The sequence below is a fragment of the Pimephales promelas genome, chromosome 6 (genome assembly GCF_988280905.1).
Source record: "Pimephales promelas chromosome 6, fPimPro1.hap1.1, whole genome shotgun sequence".
NCBI lineage: Eukaryota > Metazoa > Chordata > Actinopteri > Cypriniformes > Leuciscidae > Pimephales > Pimephales promelas.
The window spans coordinates 35,212,359-35,233,390 of NC_142774.1; the positions used below are offsets into that span (position 1 = coordinate 35,212,359).

At 36.6% G+C, this 21,032-nt stretch overlaps 2 protein-coding genes across 7 annotated transcripts in view; both read left to right on the forward strand.

The window, feature by feature from the left end:
• Window positions 1–8,724, forward strand: part of trpc5a (transient receptor potential cation channel, subfamily C, member 5a) — an 84,090-nt gene extending 75,366 nt beyond the window's left edge. For all 6 annotated transcript variants that reach the window (XM_089132493.1, XM_039653144.2, XM_039653146.2 and 3 more), the window contains 3 exons: window positions 2,896–2,937; window positions 3,148–3,237; window positions 4,964–8,724. In XM_089132493.1, the coding sequence (XP_088988619.1) occupies window positions 2,896–2,937; window positions 3,148–3,237; window positions 4,964–5,854 (1,023 nt within the window). In that variant the 3' untranslated portion in view covers window positions 5,855–8,724. The remainder of the gene's footprint in view (window positions 1–2,895; window positions 2,938–3,147; window positions 3,238–4,963) is intronic.
• A 1,822-nt stretch (window positions 8,725–10,546) lies between these two features.
• cnpy3 (canopy FGF signaling regulator 3) lies at window positions 10,547–15,434 on the forward strand. Its single transcript, XM_039652923.2, has 6 exons — window positions 10,547–10,742; window positions 11,311–11,437; window positions 11,555–11,651; window positions 11,987–12,109; window positions 14,038–14,155; window positions 14,973–15,434. Exons 1-6 carry the CDS (start codon window positions 10,643–10,645, stop codon window positions 15,236–15,238), a joined length of 831 nt encoding a protein of 276 aa, XP_039508857.1. The 5' UTR covers window positions 10,547–10,642; the 3' UTR covers window positions 15,239–15,434.
• The last annotated feature ends 5,598 nt before the right edge of the window (window positions 15,435–21,032 follow it).

The window sequence follows — 21,032 nt, forward strand, 5'->3', positions numbered from 1 at the left end:
GCTGCATTTATTTGATCAAAAATACAGTAAAACTGTAATATTGTTAAATATTATTAGAATTTAAAAAACTGTTTTCTATTTCAATATGTTCTAAAATGTAATTTATTCCAGTGATGCAAAGCTGAATTTTAGGCATCATTACTCCAGTCTTCAGTGTCATATGATCCTTCAGAAATCATTTTAATATGCTGATTTGCCGCTCAAAAAACATTTATGAGTATTATCAATGTTGTAAACAACTTCATATTTTTGTGGAAACCGTGATACATTTTGTTTGTGATTTTTTTGTTCAATAGAGATTTGAGAATTTTGAAATTTGAGAAATTAAATCTCAAATAAATGCTGTTTCAAATATTTATCAATCAGTTATTTATTTGAGTAAATACATTTATTTGTTTGAGATACAAATGTCTTTAAATGTCTTTACCGTCACTTTTTGCTAAATTTTATGCCTCCTTGCTGAATAAAAATACTGTATTCTAGGTAGAGTATATTTTAACTGAAAATTGGTCACCATTACTTCTTGTCTTTAGTAGTACCATTTTAAAGGGGCTTGCATTATACATTTTTAAAAATACATTTATCCTGTGTAGTCTATCAATTAATATGAGGTCAAGAAAACAGCTTGGATAATTCTTAGAATTGGTTTAACATAGTTTTTAGCATGTCACATTGCAGGTCAGCTGCATTTTATCTGAAATACCCATTTATCAGGGCTACTATGGCAAAGGCTTGGTGCACGAATATGAATTAAGTTAGATAACCAGGAAGGTTACCTAGCAACATAAGCATGACTTAATATTCATGAGACAGGTCTTTTTTTGACATCATCACAATCAGCTTGCCCCCCCCCCCCCTCCCCCCTCCCCTCTCCCCGAACTCCAAATACTGCTTTCATTCAGAGTGGCCAGATTGGTCGCAAATTTCATTTCAATTGAATCAGTGGAGTTTCATGTGAATTAATTAAACTTCTATGAAGGACGATTCCTTTATTCAATAAGTTTGCATGTCTCCTTTGATGATGTAATGAGGTGTAACATGGCCCAAGTCTGTCTGGAGTTTAACCTCCTGTGTTGCCATGCAACTTCCCTCGAAACTCCCGGGACTTTCGTCATCTCTGTTTCGAATATTACCTCTCTTGTTCCACCTGATGCACTTTTATTACAAATCCATCTCTCTGCACGGCCTTTATTGGTCTGCATCAATACAGATGCTCATGCACTCTCTCTCTCTTTTTCACACTGTCATTCACGCACACACACACACACACACACACACACAGCCGAAGCACACTCACTCAAAACTCTCTCCCACATGTTTGCTGGCATTGCTGTGCTGGGATCAAACCTTGATCATTATATAAAGCTGCCTACATGTAGAGCTAAGAGAAGAGCAGCTCTCCTGCAATATCTGATAAGAATATTAAAGATCTTTTACAGCTCATACTGTTATATTTGAACGCCTTTTTCTGCATGTGTATGTGAATATCCTAATGAAAAAAAAGCATCTGCTGGATAAATACACAGCAAACGCATTGTGGGGCTCCACATGAGAATTTACATTTAAATAGCATTTGAACATTTTGATTAATTCCCTCATTGTGAATGTCAAAGGAAAGTGTTGATATAAACCCAAGATTGTTTCTTTGTTTCCATAGCTACTGTGTCTTTTTACTATTCCAACTTTTTTTTGTAAAAATATGCAGCAGCCTGAATGTCAACAGCATCGATACAATAAGTGTCAAACTATCATTTTTATCTTCACCGTCAGTCTAGGATGTACACTACTTTAAAAGTTTGGGGTTGGTGCGATTTAAAAAAAAAAAGAAAAGAAATGAATACTTTTATTCAGCAAGAATGCATTAAAAGTGACAGTAAAGACCTTCATAATGTAACAAAAGATGGTAACACATATTTTACAGTGTCATTGTTATGTTACATTCAGTTATGAATTTATGCATAATCACATGCTATTAACCCTAAACCTTATTGAGTTGCTTAATATTACTCAGTACTTAAATGTATAATTACAGTGCAACAAAGACACCTTAAAATAAAGTGTAACCCAAAATATTTCTATTTGAAATAAATGATGTTCTTGTGAGCTTTCATGAACATCAACCAATAATGAAAAAAAGCACGGTTTTCACAAAAATATTAAGCGGTTTTCAACATTGATAATAATCAGAAATGTTTCTTGAGTATCAAAAAAGCATATTTGAATGATTTCTGAAGGATCATGTGACACTGAATACTGGAATACTTGGTAATGATGCTGAAAATACAGCTTTGCATCACATTATTTCTGTTTTTACTGTATTTTTAATCAAATGAGTGAAGTCTTGGTTAGCAAAAAATCTTACAGTCTGCAAATCTTTTGAATGGTATTGTGTTTATCAACATGTCCTATGCTAAAAATATTCTAACTGCAGTGTGAAATTAATATTGGCGAGGCCGATATAAATGCAAACATGTTAACAGAAACTTAATTTTCTTTTTCTTTTTCTTTTTTGGATCCTAAATTTGCAATCATCAAAGTTTGTAGGGAAACGACTTAGACAGAAAGTACAGAGGGAAATAAAATGCAAGAAATGACAAATGTGAACATGCATATTGAGTGACAAACGTAACTAAATCTGTAATGTACACTAAATGAAATATAATGTATTTAATTCAGATTCATTATATTATAATTCATTTAACCTTTAGTGCACCTGTTAATGTCAGTTGTAAGTGATGGTGACACGTAGCGCACAAATTTGTCGATTGTGAATGACCCTGGAATTTAATTGTATAATTATCCAACAAACAAATAAATAAATGGCATGTATTTGATTAGTCAATGAGCTCAATTACCCTGTAATTACAGTGAGAATATTTGTTTTTCCTTTTATAGGAAAAGCATGCTGACAGGCTGATCCAGAATCAGCATTATCAGGTATGCCAGCAGATAAAGCTCAGCAATTACACACATATGCAATAAAACAACATTGTGCATGTAATCACTTCGCCTCTGGCTTTGTTTTTCCCATCTCTCTTTTTCCTTGCAATGTCACACCAACGATCCATGCTGTACATTTCCAGATTAACAAGATTAGGGAGTTCTGTCTGATTGCTTGCTTTCTCTTCTTCTCCTTCAACCCCTCAGGAAGTCATCCGTAGTCTAGTGAAGAGGTACGTGGCGTCCATGATCCGCAACGCTAAGACAAACGAAGGGCTGACGGAGGAGAATTTTAAGGTGCTTCTGAAACTGACTGCTCTCTATTAATCTTGCATAGACATAGGAAATGGATGCTCACTAACAACAAAAAAAAAAAACTGTCACAAATAATCATTTGAGAAACGCTTTTCAAGTGTTTCTAGAAAATCTGGGCATCTTCTTTTGTATTTAATTGTTATTATCTTTATTCACAATTGTTACTTTAGCGAATTATCATGTAACAAACATTTTTGGTACACTAGCACACGTGTTACAGTAACACTACTAGCACACTTGAAAAAATGTGATATATTACAATAATAATACTTTCCTTACAATATACAGTGATAAACTATAATCTAAATGGACAAATCATGTAATTTTACAGTAAAATTTGGGTTTTGGAAATTAGTATTTACCTCAGCTTGTGGAAAAGCTACTTTGACTCATCATGTGGCTTTCTCTATTTCTAAGGTGGTTTTCAGTATAGGTACAAGATTTTAGTACTTATTTAAAGGAGTAGTTAACTTTTGAAAACTTTTTCTGATAATTTACTCATGCAATGTCATCCAAGATGTCCATGTCTTTCTTTCTTCAGTCGAAAAGAAATTAAGCGAAACAAGCGAAATTTCAAGCGAAACGATCGCTCATTTAAAAAAAAAGTTTGTTTTATAAGCTCAAATGGTCGCTTAGCTCTTTCCTTTGATGCGTGTTCATGACTCTCTCCTGTTCGAACTCGTTTATCAAAATGAACGAATCTTTTTTCGTGTCATTTGGTTCATTCAACGAACGAAATGAACGAGTTGACTTGGGAAAAGATTTGTTCATTTTGATAAACAAATTCGAATTTGAGCTTATAAAACTAAACTTTTTTTTTTTTTTTTTTTTTAAATGAGCGATCGTTTCGCTTGATAAGACCCTTATTCATCGTCTGGAATCGTTTAAAGCCCTTTGAACAGTTTGCACTGAAACTTGAACCGTTTGGTTACCACTGAAGTCCATTATGGAGAAAAATGCTGGAATGTTTTCATCAGAAACCTTAATTTCTTTTCAACTGAAGAAATAATGACATGGACATCTTGGATAATATTGCGGTGAGTAAATTATCAGCAAAAGTTTTTGGAAAAGTGAACTACTCCTTTAACATGGTCAAAATTTAGTTTGGGGAGCAATACTCAACTTTAACTCTTTACTTATTAGCTTGCATATTACTTGCAAATTGGGTGTTTATTAGCACTTATAAAGCACATATTAATGCCTTATTCTGCATGACCATATTCTACATCCGTTTATCCTACCCAATACCTAAACTTAACTACCTTCTTAACTATTAATTCACAGTAAATTAGGAGTTAATGGAGGCAAAAGTCATAGTTAAAGGTGAACATGCGTTCCTCAAACTAAAGCGTTGCCATTAACATTATCAGTTAATGAAATACGTTTTTTTACAGTAAATTTAAGTTTAATCTGTAAAACTTAAAATGTTGCTACCAATTTTTTTTACATTAAAGTTCTGCCAACCACAGCTGCCATTTTCTTCCATAAATTTCAATAAATAGCACCTTAAGTCATAAAGAAATGAATCCATGACAGTTTTCTTCCTCGACCCACGGTGAAATCTGGTTTATAACAGTAAATCGGAATAGTAACATTGAATATGTTCTGACTTTTGTCATGCATCATGTTAAAATCTTGGATTCTGTTGTGCTAAAATGAGGATATTTTTTTCGAATGCATCATGTAATTCTGTAATACTCTGCCGTAGGAGCTGAAACAGGACATTTCCAGCTTTCGCTACGAAGTTTTGGACCTCCTCGGCAACCGAAAGCTGCCCCGCCGTAACTATTCCTCGAGCAGCGAGGCCACGCTTCGAGACGAGGCCAGCGACGATGGCGAGGCCTGTTACCACAGCGACGGGAGCAGCGTCGGGGCCAAAGGCGTCTCTTTCAAAACCATTACGCCTTCAGATCCGTCGTACGGAGTCTCCGCCCTTTTCCGCTCCATCTCCGGAATAGAGGCCTCCCCGACGGAGACGACGGCGGCGGCGGCATCGTCGTCTGCGTACAGGGAAGGTAAACCAAAGATCAACGGACTGAGGAAGAATCCCTCGCCCTCCTCTTCCCTGTCCTCAGTGGCTCCAGCAAGACCTGCACTTTCACGGACTTGGAGGCGCTTTTCACGCTTCTCTAGTTCCAAGAAGAACTCCTTCAGACGGCTCGGGCTGCTGTTCTCACGCATGAGCAGCCACATCCCGCAGGCCGCAGGTGTCACTGCTGCAACATACACTATCTCAGATGGATTGCTTCACCCGCCGGGAGCCTGGCAGGACTTGGGCTTCACCAGAGGCGATGGTCCGGTCACCCGCAGCGAGACCAACCTTCATCAGGTGGACGTGGCCGCTTTAAATGAGGGCGACGACAGTGTTGCAATGCCAACCAGACAGAGAGCTAACGGGAGGGATGTTTTACTGACACTAGGACCTCTGTGTCCACCTTCTTCCCTGCACTGTGCTTCCAGTTTCTCCGCCTCCAGCTCCCGCCTCCTGGACTCAAACGAGGACGTGTTCCAGGGGTTGGTCGGGCCCTGCGGCGGACCAACGCCAGACTCGTCCCGCTGGGTGACGGAACAGGACGATTCGGTGACCACACAGCTATAGTATTGCTAGTCTATACTGTACAGCACTTTGATAATAACAATAATCAGTGATGATATCAATAACTATTACCTTAACAACAACCGATTCTTGTTTGTTCTTTTGTTTGCTGCTGCAATATTTTTCATTTCTCTCTGAGATTTAACCAAATCGAAAGTCATTTACAAGACGGATGGGGTGAGTAAAGAAAATGATGACAGAGATTCAGAAAGAGACAGAAAAGTGCCATAATCAGCAAAGCAGACAAACTCATTTTTGACCCTGGACTCATTTTTGTGTCATTTTCATTGCATCATATCGTCAAAGGGATAGTTCACCCAAAAATCAGTCCGTTTCAAAAACAAATACAAAACCTGTCCTAATTGGAAGAAATCAAGTTTGAAAAAGATTGAATCCAATATTTGGTGATAATATAGCATAGCGATAGATTTATAAGCTATTTTTTTTATGCCGGGCGGTCATTTTTTGACCGGGAACACCACAAGTGTGGCTCTGTTCCATTTTGTACAAGTGTAATACTACAAGTGTAACAAGGTGGGGGAAAACATCTCCAAAAAAGTACAAACATTATCCCCCCCCCCAAAATTGGGAAGAAGTAATATTCTGTGTGAATGAAGTCAGTAAGTTTTATTCTAACGCGACAACATTAAAGGTACAATATGCAAGATTGTTTCGCCACCAGGGGTCGCTTTTATGGATGAGTGAATACATTGATGTTATTAACTTGACTGTAGTATGAAGCAGAGCGCGCTTGCTAGACGTATACCAGCGCCACACGCAACGCGAGTCCTGCGGATATAAAGACATTTAATTCTACCGAACTACACGCTGAATTACTCACAGGTCAGTTTATTAGAGGAATTAAACTTGAGGTAACGCAGCGCTGTTGAGGTAACGCACTATCACTCTAAACGGCATTGAATGTTAGTTAGGTTGTTTGTTGGCTGTATGAGACTAAGCTAGATTAACATTAGAGAATAACATTCTGATAATATTCTAACTTTTCATCATGTTGAACTATATAACATTGATTAGTTTTATATACATTGATTTGCTCACCTGTTTGCTCAAGTAACAAGCAACACTCGCATCTTTGTCAAGTCGAAGTTAGTCGCGGACGTGGAGCTCTCGGCACCTCGAAAGATGTTGGTTTTCGTTTTTAGTCCTCTTTTTGTCTCAAAGTCTGCTTGTCATGGTCCATAATGTTTGAACAAAACCCTGCTAGGGACGCTCACGCTGTTGAGCACGCGTAACGGAAATAACCGACCCAGTTGTTCACGTCTGTCGCCATGGTTACTATTGCAGTGCGAGGTCAAACCTGGCGGAAATAGGGGGTTACATGGATATGACGTCATTGACTGGCGACTCCTCATCCCTGCTCACACGCCCCATTTCCTTGGTTAAAAATCGCAATTTTCTGACAATTTATAAATAGATGGAAACATTTAGAATATTGTAAGTAATCAACTAAACTAAATATATAACATTAGCCAAGTGGTTTTTGGATATTTTACTGCAAAAATCCTGCATATTGTACCTTTAACTAACATTTCTGGGGACAAGACTGACTCGAACACAACATGAGGGTTAAGATTTTGGGTGAACCTAAAAGTCAACTTGAAATCAAAATTGGTCATTTATTTTCTTAATCAATTTGGTTGTATTGTGTATAATGCATCAATGCATGTTATTCCAAAGATAAAAATACTATAAATCAAAATGTAATAACCTGCTCCGCCACTAAAACGACTTGTCTTTTTGGTTGATGCCACGTAGACTGTGCAGGCTATGAATTGGATGTTCTCAAATCTCTTTGTCGAATTGTCAGATAATGTTAAAATTGAAAGAAATTTATGCCAATAACATCACATGATTGATTTGCAAAGTGTTACTAATGGGATACTTTTGGGAGTAGTGTGGAGTCCCACACATTGTTTTTTTGACATTGAATATCCTATTTCACTCAAAAATGTCACACTACATAAGAAAAATTGTTTGCGTGTGCCATTTCATGTTGATGTAAACCCTAAACAACACCAGTCAATACACTATATCAGCAAGTCAGTTCATAGAAAGTTCTCATTGGAAAGTGTACTTGAGCAAGAAACACATCTGATATGGACTTACAGTGAACGTTTAAGGACATGATGCTCTCGGTGGAACAGGATTGAATTTGTTTTTTCTCAATAACTGATCAGTGAGCCGCTGGCACTCACCCGGTGAAGGTTTCTCACTATGATACGTGCACATCGTAGTGTGACGTTACTTGTGTTATGCACCCGGAGGGCTGAAGTTATGCTAGAATCTAACATGACTGAAATCTTATTTTTGTATTTTGAATAGCATGTACAAATGATTTAATTTCAAGACTGTTTTAGTATAGACAGACATTATTTATAGATTATACTATTATAATGTTTTTGGAGCTGTTTTTTTTTTTTTCTCTGACTGCTTACTTTTTACTGTATGTGAATATTAATTAGTATATTATTATAATCAGGTATGGGGGAGATGCATTGAATAAGACATCCCCCTGCTCTACGATGATGAATGCTGATGAACCATGTACAGTGCCTTGCAAAAATATTCAGTCATTTAACCAGCTCTGATACTTTACTGAGTTATAAATATGACATTAGTCTTAATTGTATTGTAGTTATTTTAATTTATCATTGTTTTATGTTGGAAAATAGGGATAAAAGTTGGTTTTGGGGCAGAAATGATGTAAAAATGTGCAGTTTGCAGAGTATTGGATGATATGTTATGAAATGCGTATAAATTCAACAAATGATTATCGTATTGAAATATGCTTGATGCTTTCATAGCTGTAAAAATGTTCCAAAATATTACAATGTAGGGATTAAATGTAACAATTTTACAGATTTTTTTTAGATTTTTTTTTTGGGTGCTTTGAAATGGGCACAACTGCAGTGTGGGACTGTGTAATCCAGTAACATGACAGAATTGGTCAATGCCTGATTATTTTTGCCAAGGCGCTGTAAATGCTTATGTACACACTTGAATGAAAAACATGCTACTCTTGTATGATTCTTACGAGTTTCTACTTTTCCTTGGAAATGTGTGAACATACGATGAAGATAAAAAGTAGTTCTGATAGCCAGAAACTGAACTCAAGGGAATGCCGAATATGCAGATTCAATAAAGCTAAATAACCCTGGTTATGTCTTTGGTTTCTTACCATTTCTTGACGAGATATAAATGTCGATGTACTCTGTTTTTTCCTGGCTCTAAGATGTAGCCTACAGTAACTTGACAAAACAAATACCTATACTATGCAAATATGCAATACTTTCCTGAGGGATCCAGGCAAACACCACGGTATAGTTATGTCAAATTGGCACTGCAAATTCAGATAAATGTGATGACGTTTGCCTTGCATTTTAATTAACTTAATTAATCAGCACATTCAGTCACTGAGGTGAGAAATGTAGGTGATTCAAGGTGTTAAATCAAGCTGAACATTGCTGCACGTGCAACATGAATGTATAAAAAATGTATGCATTTAAAATGATTTATAGGACAGAGGTTTTTTGGACACGATAATATAATATATATATATATATATATTATCGTGTCTAAAGTGAGTTAAAGTTAAGTTTAGGTTCTTAACTTACTTTGGACACGATAATATATATATATATATATATATATATACACACACACACACATATATATATATATATATATATATACATACAGTATATATACACTGTAAGAAACATTGTTGGTTTAACTTAAGAAATTAAGTAACCTGGTTGTCTTAAAATTTTAAGTTCATTGAAATAGAAAAAATGAGTTAATGCAATGAAAGAGATTGATTTAATCACCAGAAACTCAAAAAATTAATTTATCTGAACTACATAAATTATTTAAGGTGATTTGACAAAAGAAAAAATGTTGTGATTACAAATCATGAAAATATTTTTTTTTAGTGATATATATATATATATATATAGTGTGTCCAAAGTGAGTTAAGAACCTCGTTCCTACATTAAATCATTTAACATGTATACATTTTTATACATTCATATATATATATATATTTTTTTTTTTTTTTTTTTTTTGCATTAAATGTCAAGTGACCACCCAAAACAATACTAAAAATGCAAGAAAATGCCCTTAAATGAGAACATTTTATTAGTACACATTTATTAGTATTACCATGCACTTTGTAGGCGGAATAGTAAAAACGAAACTGACATCCTCTGAAAATGAGGGACACTTGTAAATGACAGAGAAAATGTTCCTAAGGGTTTTTAGCAAGGGTAAGATCAGTAAACACTGCAAACACATGACATGCTAATTTATGAGTGCAATTTTTCGTTCCTGTGGAAAATCTGATTATGTGGAGTGCGACACCCTCTAGTGGTTGCGTACAGCCATTGCACAAATACTCTGGTAGTTTAATATAGATTAGATTTTTGTTTAGTTGGAGTGTTTTAAAAACTAGAACCTGACCTGCATAAGAGGAATTTCTACCGCATTTAAGAAAACGTACAATTTCTTTCTTTCTTTAAATGAACTTACTGTTAAAAACGTCAAGAATTCTGTCATAAACATCTCTCATGCAAGAATACATTTCGTCGACCACTCCCACGTTTTTCATTGGCTCGCTCATGCCACTTCGGCATCCGTGATTGGTCCACTCGGCTCAGTGTCTGCGTCAACCTGCCACAGCGGAAGTGAAAGCTTCAGTGAAATAGCGGCTGGATAAATAAACATGTCCGGTATTTTAGTATTGTTCATTGTAAATATTTCCCACTAACAAAAATGAATGTTTTTACCTGCGTCGTGTTATTTCTCGTAAGTGCCGCAGCTGCTAAAAAAGGCGGAGACGATGAGTGGGTGCATCTGCCAAACAAATGTGAAGGTAAACTGTCCTTATTTAATACATCATGATGTTTTGTGCATTTCAACACTAGTTTTCAATACTTGATAAAATCATGCTTGAATACAATCGAACACACATATTTTACAGAGGTCTGAGATCTGTTTCAGACTCGTTTCAGAGGTTCATGTGTTATATCAATAGCAGTCTACTTAGGTTTTTTTGTTTCATAACAGCATTAAATCGAAAAAGATCACTGGAATCATTTAATTTCTAAAAACGTTAAACTGTCTGACCATTAAACTAATTGATATTACACATTATTTATTATACCTGTCTTACTATATGTGGTATAGTGTACTAAACATTTCTAATGATGAATGAATTCTAATAATTATTATAAATTGATTCCCCTTTTCAATGTAACTTACTTGATGTCTCAAAACCTAGTGTGCTGCCTACATAGACTGTATGGAACGTTATGGTTTGAATGGGCCTATAATGACCAACAGTGCAGTCTATGTAGGCAGTGCACTATGTTTTGAGACACAGCAGCTTTCTGTTCCTCTTCTGTCTTCTAAATCGTAATGTGGTCTATATGTTTGTATAGTGTGCAAATTTGTGAGTATTGAGATGAAGTCTGCATTTGAAGAGACTGGCAAAACAAAAGAAGTGATTGAAACCAACTACCGCTTCCTGGATGATAAAGGTGCACCGCCAATCAAATATGTCAAATCGTAAGTGTTCTTAATGCAAACCATGATCTTAAGCTAAATAATGAGGCATCTGGTCTAGTGGACACGTGCATACTGTATTTTGTTGAGCAACATCTAATGCTGTCTTTTGCTTTTCAGTGATATTCGTTTCATAGAGGTGATGGAGAACGTTTGCTCAAGGATTATGCAGTACAATCTACACAAAGAGAGAGATGGCAGCAATCGCTTCGCAAAGGTCAGCTACTACATGGTCTTCTATCACCTTTGTTTGTGCACCACAACTTTAGTGCTTTTACTGAATAATTAACATCTGTTGAACAATCTTGAGTGACTCGAGGTTTTGAATGAAAAGTGAATGCACCAAATTGCAGTGCCAATGATAAATGGTCACATTTCATATCATGAATGCCATGTCAAAAGGTTTCTTTAATTGATAATCTTGTAAATGGAGGGATGTAGTATGTGATGTTGAGATTGTGATTTACTGTAATATCTATGCTGTGATGTTGTGTTGTGTGTCAAACTGTATTATAGCTGGTGAGATCTGATCATTTCTCTTTCTCTGCTCAGGGTATGTCTGAGACATTCTCTACCTTACATAACCTGGTTAATAAAGGCGTGAAGGTGGTCATGGACATTCCCTTTGAACTGTGGAATGAGACGAGTGCAGAAGTGGCTGACCTCAAAAAACAGGTATGTGAGTGACAAATCGAAATTGTAATAATTACGGTTTTTCAGTGGATTCAAATTTGCCATTAAAAAGTGCTGAAAAGTACATTACTGTACAAAAGAGGTTTTTTTTATTATGAATACTTTTATTCAGAAAGTTTGAGTTAAATTGATCTTAAAGTGGCAATAAAGACATTTATAAAGTAACAAAGGTTTCTATTTTAAATAAATACTGTTATTTTGAACTTTATATTTATCAAACAATCCTGAAAAATTGATCAGTTTCCACAAAAATGTAAGCAATTTAAGCATCAATAATAATTATCTTAAATTATTGTAATAATATTTTACTGTATTTCTTTTTTACATTTCGCCTTGGTGAGCAGGAGACTTAAAAACATTGTGTATATGGGTCAAAACAAAACAAGCCGAGACCTAATTGTCCATGTTATAATTAAGCTGAGACCGTGTGTTTGTGTTTTGACCCATATATACAGTATATGGGAGTGTATATATACACTATTTATAATACATTTCTTTATAATACTGCTCCAAACTGGTATGCTATTCTTTTCTCCTGAGATAAACAAATTGATTAAAAATATATTCTTTTATATATATTTCTGATGTCTTTGGAGTGTATGTATGCATATTGTATTATGTTAGTGGTTAAGTGTATAAAACAATCTGTGTAAATACACTCACCTAAATGATTATTAGGAACACCTGTTTAATTTCTCATTAATGCAATTATCTAATCAACCAATCACATGGCAATTTCTTCAATGCATTTAGGGGAGTGGTCCTGGTCAAGACACTCTCCTGAAAAAAACTGAATGTCAGAATGGGAAAGAAAGGTTATTTAAGCAATTTTGAGTGTGAAGTATTTCACAATCTGCTCAGTTACTGGGATTTTCACGCACAACCATTTGTAGGGTTTACAAAAGAATGGTGTGAAAAGGGAAAAACATCCAGTATGCGGCCGTCCTGTGGGCGAAAATGCCTTGTTGATCCTAGAGGTCAGAGGAGAATGGGCCGACTGATTCAAGCTGATAGAAGAGCAACTTTGACTGAAATAACCACTCGTTACATCCGAGGTATGCAGCAAAGCATTTGTGAAGCCACAACACGCACAACCTTGAGGCGGATGGGCTACAACAGCAGAAGACCCCACCGGGTACCACTTATCTCCACTACAAACAGGAAAAAGAGGCTACAATTTGCAAGAACTTAAGAATTGACAGTTAAAGACTGGAAAATGTTGCCTGGTCTGATAAGTCTCGATTTCTGTTGAGACATTCAGATGGTAGAGCCAGAATTTGGCGTAAACAGAATGAGAACATGGATCCATCATGCCTTGTTACCACTGTGCAGGCTGCTGGTGGTGGTGTAATGGTGTGGGGAATGTTTTCTTGGCACGCTTTAGGCCCCTTAGTGGCAATTGGGCATCGTTTAAATGCCACGGCCTACCTAAACGTTGTTTCTGACCATGTCCATCCCTTTATGGACACCATGTACCCATTCTTTGGCTACTTCCAGCAGGATAATGCATCATGTCACAAAGCCCGAATCATTTCAAATTGGTTTCTTGAACATGACAATGAGTTGACTGTACTAAAATGGCCCCCACAGTCACCAGATCTCAACCCAATAGAGCATCTTTGGGATGTGGTGGAACGGGAGCTTCGTGCCCTGGATGTGCATCCCACAAATCTCCATCAACTGTAAGATGCTGTCCTATCAATATGGGTCAACATTTCTAAAGAATGCTTTCAGCACCTTGTTGAATCAATGCCACGTAGATTTAAGGAAGTTCTGAAGGTGAAAGGGGGTCAAACACAGTATTAATATGGTGTTCCTAATAATCCTTTAGGTGAGTGTCCATTTGCAGTATATTTCCAGGCAAATGAGAGATCTGATATGCCCCTATAAGAGATGTTTTCTTCCCGTAGTGTGATGTGATGGTAGAGCAGTATGAAGAAGTCATTGAAGACTGGTATAAAGGCAGCCAGGAGGAAGATCTCACCACTTACCTGTGTGAAAAACATGTGCTGAAAGGACAAGACACGGGTAATGTGAAACTAACAGCTGTTTTACTTCATCACATACCCACTTAACAGTTAAACTGCACTAGACATAATATTATGACTTCTTCCAGACTAAAACTCTTGATCTCCTTTATCGGCACCGCTTTTAAGAGCCGTTATTTCGGAGAAGAATCAGACAGTTACTCAAGGCCACAGGAGCAGAAATAGTAAATAACGGCTTTAGCTGTTTAGTAATAGTATAACGGCTTCAGCTGATGTCCTTGTGCCTGCTTGTACAACTAAATGGACATGGTTTTAAAAAAAAATGCATTAAATGGATAGTTCACCCAAAAATCATCATTTACTCACCCACATGTTGTTCCAAACCTGTATGACTTTGTGGAACATGTTGGTAACCAAACAGTTTCAGTCCCCATTGACTTTAATTGTATTTTTTTTGTGCATACAATGGAAGTCAATGGGAACAAAACTGTTTGGTTACCAACATTGTTCAAAAGGTCTTTGGAACAACATGAGTTGGATGACTAGGATCTTTGGGTAGAATTGTCATTTTTGGGTAGACTATCCCTTTCAATCGTCATTTATACAGTTGTGGTCAGAATACAAATTAGCGGTCTGTCTTCATATCACCAGCGTGTTGCTTCCTGTTATAGAAGATAAATGATTTATTTGGCATTGTGCTGGCTCTTATGTCATTGCTATAGCAACCAATATAGATCTGCCAGAAAAAGACATCACTTCCCGAACACGAAGCTCTGATTTGATCACTTGTTGCTAATAACAGTGCTGGCAGTCAGTGTGAAGATCAGAACTGTGCAAACACGTGCTTCTCTCTGCAGACTGTCTTAAAGAGACATGGGCTGGGAGGAAGGGAGACACGGCAGCTATCGCAGAGGACAAGAAGAAAAAGAAGGGCAAAAAGAAGAAGGGTAAAGACAGCGAGGATGGGCAGAAAAAGGAAAAGAAGGTGAAGAAGAAGAAGAAGAAGGAAAAGTCCAAGCTTCACAACACCAAAAAGCGGAAAACCGAAGAAGCTGGATACACCTCAGATGAGGAGGAGATTCAGAAGAAAGTTCCTCTTAATCAGGAGAAAACTGAACTCTGATATAGTTCTTCGCTTTTTATGTTTGTTTGTTTTCTGGCGCTTGACCCCTTGACATCTAAAATGACAACTGCTGCCAAGATGTACGTTGAGTTTTAAGTCCATGAGAAGGAGGTAATATTGAGGTCCTCTTTCTAGATCAGACTGAACACGTCACTTGAATGTTACATGAACAGGACGATGCTAAAATCAAACGCCATTTCAGATCCAAAAATGGCAGCTACTGTAGACCAATCAAATCAGAGCTTGGATTTAAACCGTTTGCTTGTGTTTGTTCTCATGCTGGTACATGTTGGTGACATTGATAACATGCTAAAACAGGAAGTGTTTTCAATCAATGAAGCTTGCAAGCTCTTGGAAGAGATTCTGGAGATTTCTATTCCTCTCACTCGTGTTTCTTTCCTAAAATTTAGTTTAGTTTATGGGTAATAAATTTAGCCTTTTAGCTAGTGTTACTTAAACTTGCCATTAATTTTCATCATCTTTTAGATTCCAAATAATAAAATACGTTATTGTTTTATTTTTCAGTATTAATATGATTAGGTGGGACAAAATTTGACCATTTTTTGTATAGGATAATATTTTTATGAAACATTTTATATGTGATGCAACAAATATGTTTTTTTTTTTTTTTTGTGATTCAAAATGTCCATGAAATGTGATTATATAGTTTTCTCCCCAAAATTTCAATTTATTATTATAGTTGTTAGATGGAACAGTCTGAACTTGGCACCCTCTCGCATATCACCCTGAGAAAGTAGGGACCTTTTTTTTCTTTCGTTTTTAAAATCCAAATATGGTTGTACCATTTTTGCTTGATCTGTCCATATTTGTTTTTGTGTTTGCAGTGTTTATGTGATGTCACTTACAGGAAATGTTTGACCTATTTTCTTAATACTTTTCTGTATGGTATTGTTTACTTCAACTGTTTATATATCAGGCTATTTCCAAAAGCTGTGTGTGTGTGTGTGTGTGTGTGAGTGTGTGAGCTCCTGCAGGTGTTTGTATGTCTTCATACTAGTGTTGTTTGGAGTGCGATGTGGACTGTGTATGAAAGTTATTGACCTGAGATTGAACTGGATATGCAAATGTTGTAACGGGAGGACCATGTGCCGGTTTGTATTTCTTGGGACCAGCTCATTGAGTTGTAAGGTGACTGGTAAATAAAGAAACCAACAACCAGCAACTGTTGGGTTTAATTCTAATTAGTTTATTATTATTAATTATTATTTAACCCATTCAGACCCTGTGTACCATTACATGTCAGCCCCCTTTTTTTAACCTAGTTTCACCTAGTTTAAAGCCTGCAGACCATGAGATTGGACGTTTGTCATCCAATCAAATGCCAGTAAAGCTCTGCATGTAGTAATTATATAAAAAAAACAACCTCTACATTGAAGAGAAGCATGGCAGCACCTCACTCCAAACACAGAAGAAAGCAACATTTTCTAAGGTGTATTTACATTTTGTATATATTTTTGCCAGTATTTCATAGTTTCTATGTAAAATAGAAAGATTGAACTTATTAATTAAAGTTAAAAATCGACTGTACAATTGCACGTTTTAAATCAGGATTTTTTAAAATGTGTCTGTCCATTAGAATGGACAGTAGGTTTGAAAGCCTGTTACTGAAGTCACATTTTCAGTGATGCTGATTGAAATTTCTTTTATAAAAAAAAAAATATATATCTATATATCACTGTAACGATACAATTTTTGAAACTTTTTCATGTGCAGAATATACAGTTCTGAAGTGCTTGAACATATAGCTGATGAAAATATCTCAGATGTTGATTTTATGTGGAGTAATGAGGAAGATGGAGATGTAAGAAAAATATCCATATTTAAAACTTTATAAAGTAAAATAACTTCCGGCCAAAAGAACATATGGATTTGACTTGAATCTAAAGCACAACTTAAATATGAATATTTTATATTAATATATATTTTTATGGATAGATGCACTTTTATGATGGATAGATGCACTTGCACTTGTATCATGGATAGATGCACTTTTATTGACTTTCAAAACAGAAACAACCATTTACAGCCAATATAAAGCTTGGAAGGGCCAGGACATTGTTTAATATAACTTTGATTGTTTTCGTCTGAGAGAAGAATGTCATATACACCAAGGATGGCTAGAGGCCAGGGTGATTAAATCATGGGCTAAATTAAAATTTTGGGTGAACTATGCCTTTAAAGGTATAGTTCAACCACAAATTATATTTGTCATCACCTACTCATCCTCATGTTATTTATCCCTTTGTCATCACCTACTCATCCTCATGTTCACCCAAAAAAGCTGAGATCAATATCTCAGCTTTTTTGTGCGAAAAAATAAGTTTCTCCAATCTTCTTGAAACTCTGGATTCTGATAGAGGGCCATGGGACTTAGACCTGAGTGCTAAAATGGAGGCTCTAGACCCCTCCAGAGCTGAGATATTGAGATCCCACGTACCATTTATGCCACTATAAATATCTCAATATCTCAGCTCTGGAAGGGATAGATTCCAGGGATAGAAGGGATAGACTCAGCTCTAGATTCTCCATTTTTGCACTCAGGTCTAAGTCTCATGGCCTTCTATCAGAATCCAGAGTTTCAAGAAGATTGGAGAAAATAATTTTTTCGCACCAAAAAAAAAGTGCGAAAAAATAAGTTTAATTTTTTAGAAACTTAATTTTTCGCCGAAAAAAAAAAAAGAAAGGGGTACCACTGTTGTTTTTTGTTTTGGGTCGAATTTTTGAATTTCGATATCTCTGCTCTGGAAGGGTCTAGAGCCTCCATTTTTGCACTCAGGTTTAAATCTCATGGCCCTCTATCAGAATCCAGAGTTTTGAGAAGATTGGATAAACTTAATTTTTCGCCCAAAAAAACCCCCCCGAAAGGGGTACCACTGTCGTTTTTTTTTTTGGGGGGGGGGGGTCGAATTTTTGAGAATCAATATATTAGCTCTAGAAGGGTCTAGAGCCTCCCATTTTTGCACTCAGGTTTAAGTCTCATGGCCCTCTATCAGAATCTGGAGTTTTGAGAAGATTGGATAAACTTCATTTTTCGCCCAAAAAAAAAAAACGAAACGGGTACCACTGCCGTTTTATTTTTTAGGGTTGAATTTTTGAGTTTCGATATCTCAGCTCTGGGTGGGTCTAGAGACTCCATTTTTGCACTCAGGTTTAAGTCTCATGGCCCTCTATCAGAATCCAGAGTTTTGAGAAGATTGGAAAAATTAAATTTTTCGCCCGAAAAAAAACCCCGAAAGGGGTACCACTGCCGTTTTATTTTTTAGGGTTGAATTGTTGAGATTCGATATCTCAGCTCTGGAAGGGTCTAGAGCCTCCATTTTTGCACTCAGGTTTAAGTCTCATGGCCCTCTGTCAGAATCCAGAGTTTTGAGAAGATTGGAGAAACTTCATTTTTCGCCTGACAAAAAAAAAACGAAAGTGGTACCACTGTCGTTTTTTTTTTCGGGTCGAAATTTTGAGTTTCGATATCTCAGCTCTGGAAGGGTCTAGAGCCTCCATTTTTGCACTCAGGTTTAAGTCTCATGGCCCTCTATCAGAATCCAGAGCTTTGAGAAGATTTGAGAAACTTAATTTTTCGCCCGAAAAAAAAAATCCCGAAAGGGGTACCACTGTCGTTTTATTTTTTAGGGTTGAATTGTTGAGATTCGATATCTCAGCTCTGGAAGGGTCTAGAGCCTCCATTTTTGCACTCAGGTTTAAGTCTCATGGCCATCTGTCAGAATCCAGAGTTTTGAGAAGATTGGAGAAACTTAATTTTTCGCCCGAAAAAAACAAAAACGAAAGGGGTACCACTGTCGTTTTTTTTTTTTTTCGGGTCGGAATTTTGAGTTTCGATATCTCAGCTCTGGAAGGGTCTAGAGCCTCCATTTTTGCACTCGGGTTTAAGTCTCATGACCCTCTAGCAGTAATCCAGAGTTTTGAGAAGATTGGAGGAACTTAATTTTTCGCCCGAAAAAAAAAACGAAAGGGGTACCACTGTCGTTTTTTTGGGGGGGTCGAATTTTTGAGTTTCGATATCTCAGCTCTTGGAGGGTCTAGAGCCTCCATTTTTGCACTCAGAGTCTCATGGCTAGGGATGGGTATCGTTAAGGTTTTATCGGTATTACTACTCTTACCGATACCGCTTATCGATCCGGTACTTTAACGGTATTCTTATCGGTTCTTTTTGGTGGTTTTTTTTTTTTTTTAAGAATTAAGAACATAATTAAACTTTATATTTTGAAATGTAAAATAGAAAAAGCAAAACGAAGAAAAATATATTTTTTGTTATGCAGCAATATGCAGCAATGTTTTTTTGTTTATACAAAAAGGATGCATAAGAAAAAAACAAGTACAAACACAAGAATACAATTAATCAAAGATACAAATTGTATACAAAGTGCTTTAATTTCAGGAAGGTGTACTAACATCTTTTCAGGTAATTGTTTCTATCTGAAAAGAAACCTAGTAATCAAATATAAAATAGCACTGTAATGCTTATTACATCTAAAGTTACTCATTCAAAAGCTGTGAGGGATTTTCTCTGGCTTTTGTTGTTTGATTTGCATTAATGTCTGAATCATCAGCAGGTTTAGGCTATTAGACTGCTGCCCCTTTAAGACCGATTGCAGATCTAATGGGGACTGATGCACCATCATTTTCTCCCCATTATTTACGTCCATTTAAGACATAATTGTGTTTAAGTGAATAAACTGTGTTTAAGTTAATCTCAGAGCTGGTCATTTTGACATTTTTATGTATATTTGATAGTTCAGGACGCACGAGCCCAAGTATAGGCAGTCCGTTTCGGAGCGCGCACCGCCTTGTGAACAGCGTCTCTTGCGCAGGTTTTTGTGTTTTTAATAGCCATTTTTTGATCTTGCAACAGTAGAAGACAGCATTTTGCAACAATCGCTGATCGTGCGGATTCTGACGATTACGTTTGGGTTTTAGGAAGAACTGACAGCGCTCCGCAGTGCTGTGAAGTAAAGGAAGTTAAGATGGACAGATCGTCTCGTTTTTTTAACGGTTTTATCTCAAATATCTTCTTTTTATAATCTTTGGAAGCCAAAATACAAAATATATTAGAATAATATCCCAGATCTAAAGTGTAACCACGTTGAATGTTAGTTCTGTCCTCATTGTCACTCATTAAGCAAGGGCTGTCGTGTTGCGCGTGCTGTGGCTTTGCGTGAGGGATCGCTCTCTCTCTTCTCTCTCTCTCTCTTCTGAACTGCGAATTGTAAATTTGCATCACAGACTATGGTTTAATTAAAATATAGCTTATATATAGAAATGGCTGGCGAAACATGTTCAAGATAACTTCTTTATAGGAATAATAAATAGTAGCCCAACTTACGTGTATTTACTTAATTTCTCCAGTACCGACAGCAGAACCGATAACGTCCGAGCTTATCGATACAGCGGTCTTTCAAAATTCAGTACCGGGGCCCGTTTAATACCGGGTTTCGGTACCCATCCCTACTCATGGCCCTCTATCAGAATCCAGAGTTTTGAGAAGATTGGAGAAACTTCATTTTTCGCCCCCAAAAAAAACGAAAGGGCTACCACTGTCGTTTTTTTTTTGGGTCGAATTTTTGATAGAGTTTCGATATCTCAGCTCTGGAAGGGTCTAGAGCCTCCATTTTTGCACTCAGGTTTAAGTCTCATGGCCCACTGTCAGAATCCAGAGTTTTGAGAAGATTGGAGAAACTTCATTTTTCGCCCCCCAAAAAAAACGAAAGGGGTACCACTGTCGTTTTTTTTTTTCGGGTCGAAATTTTGAGTTTCGATA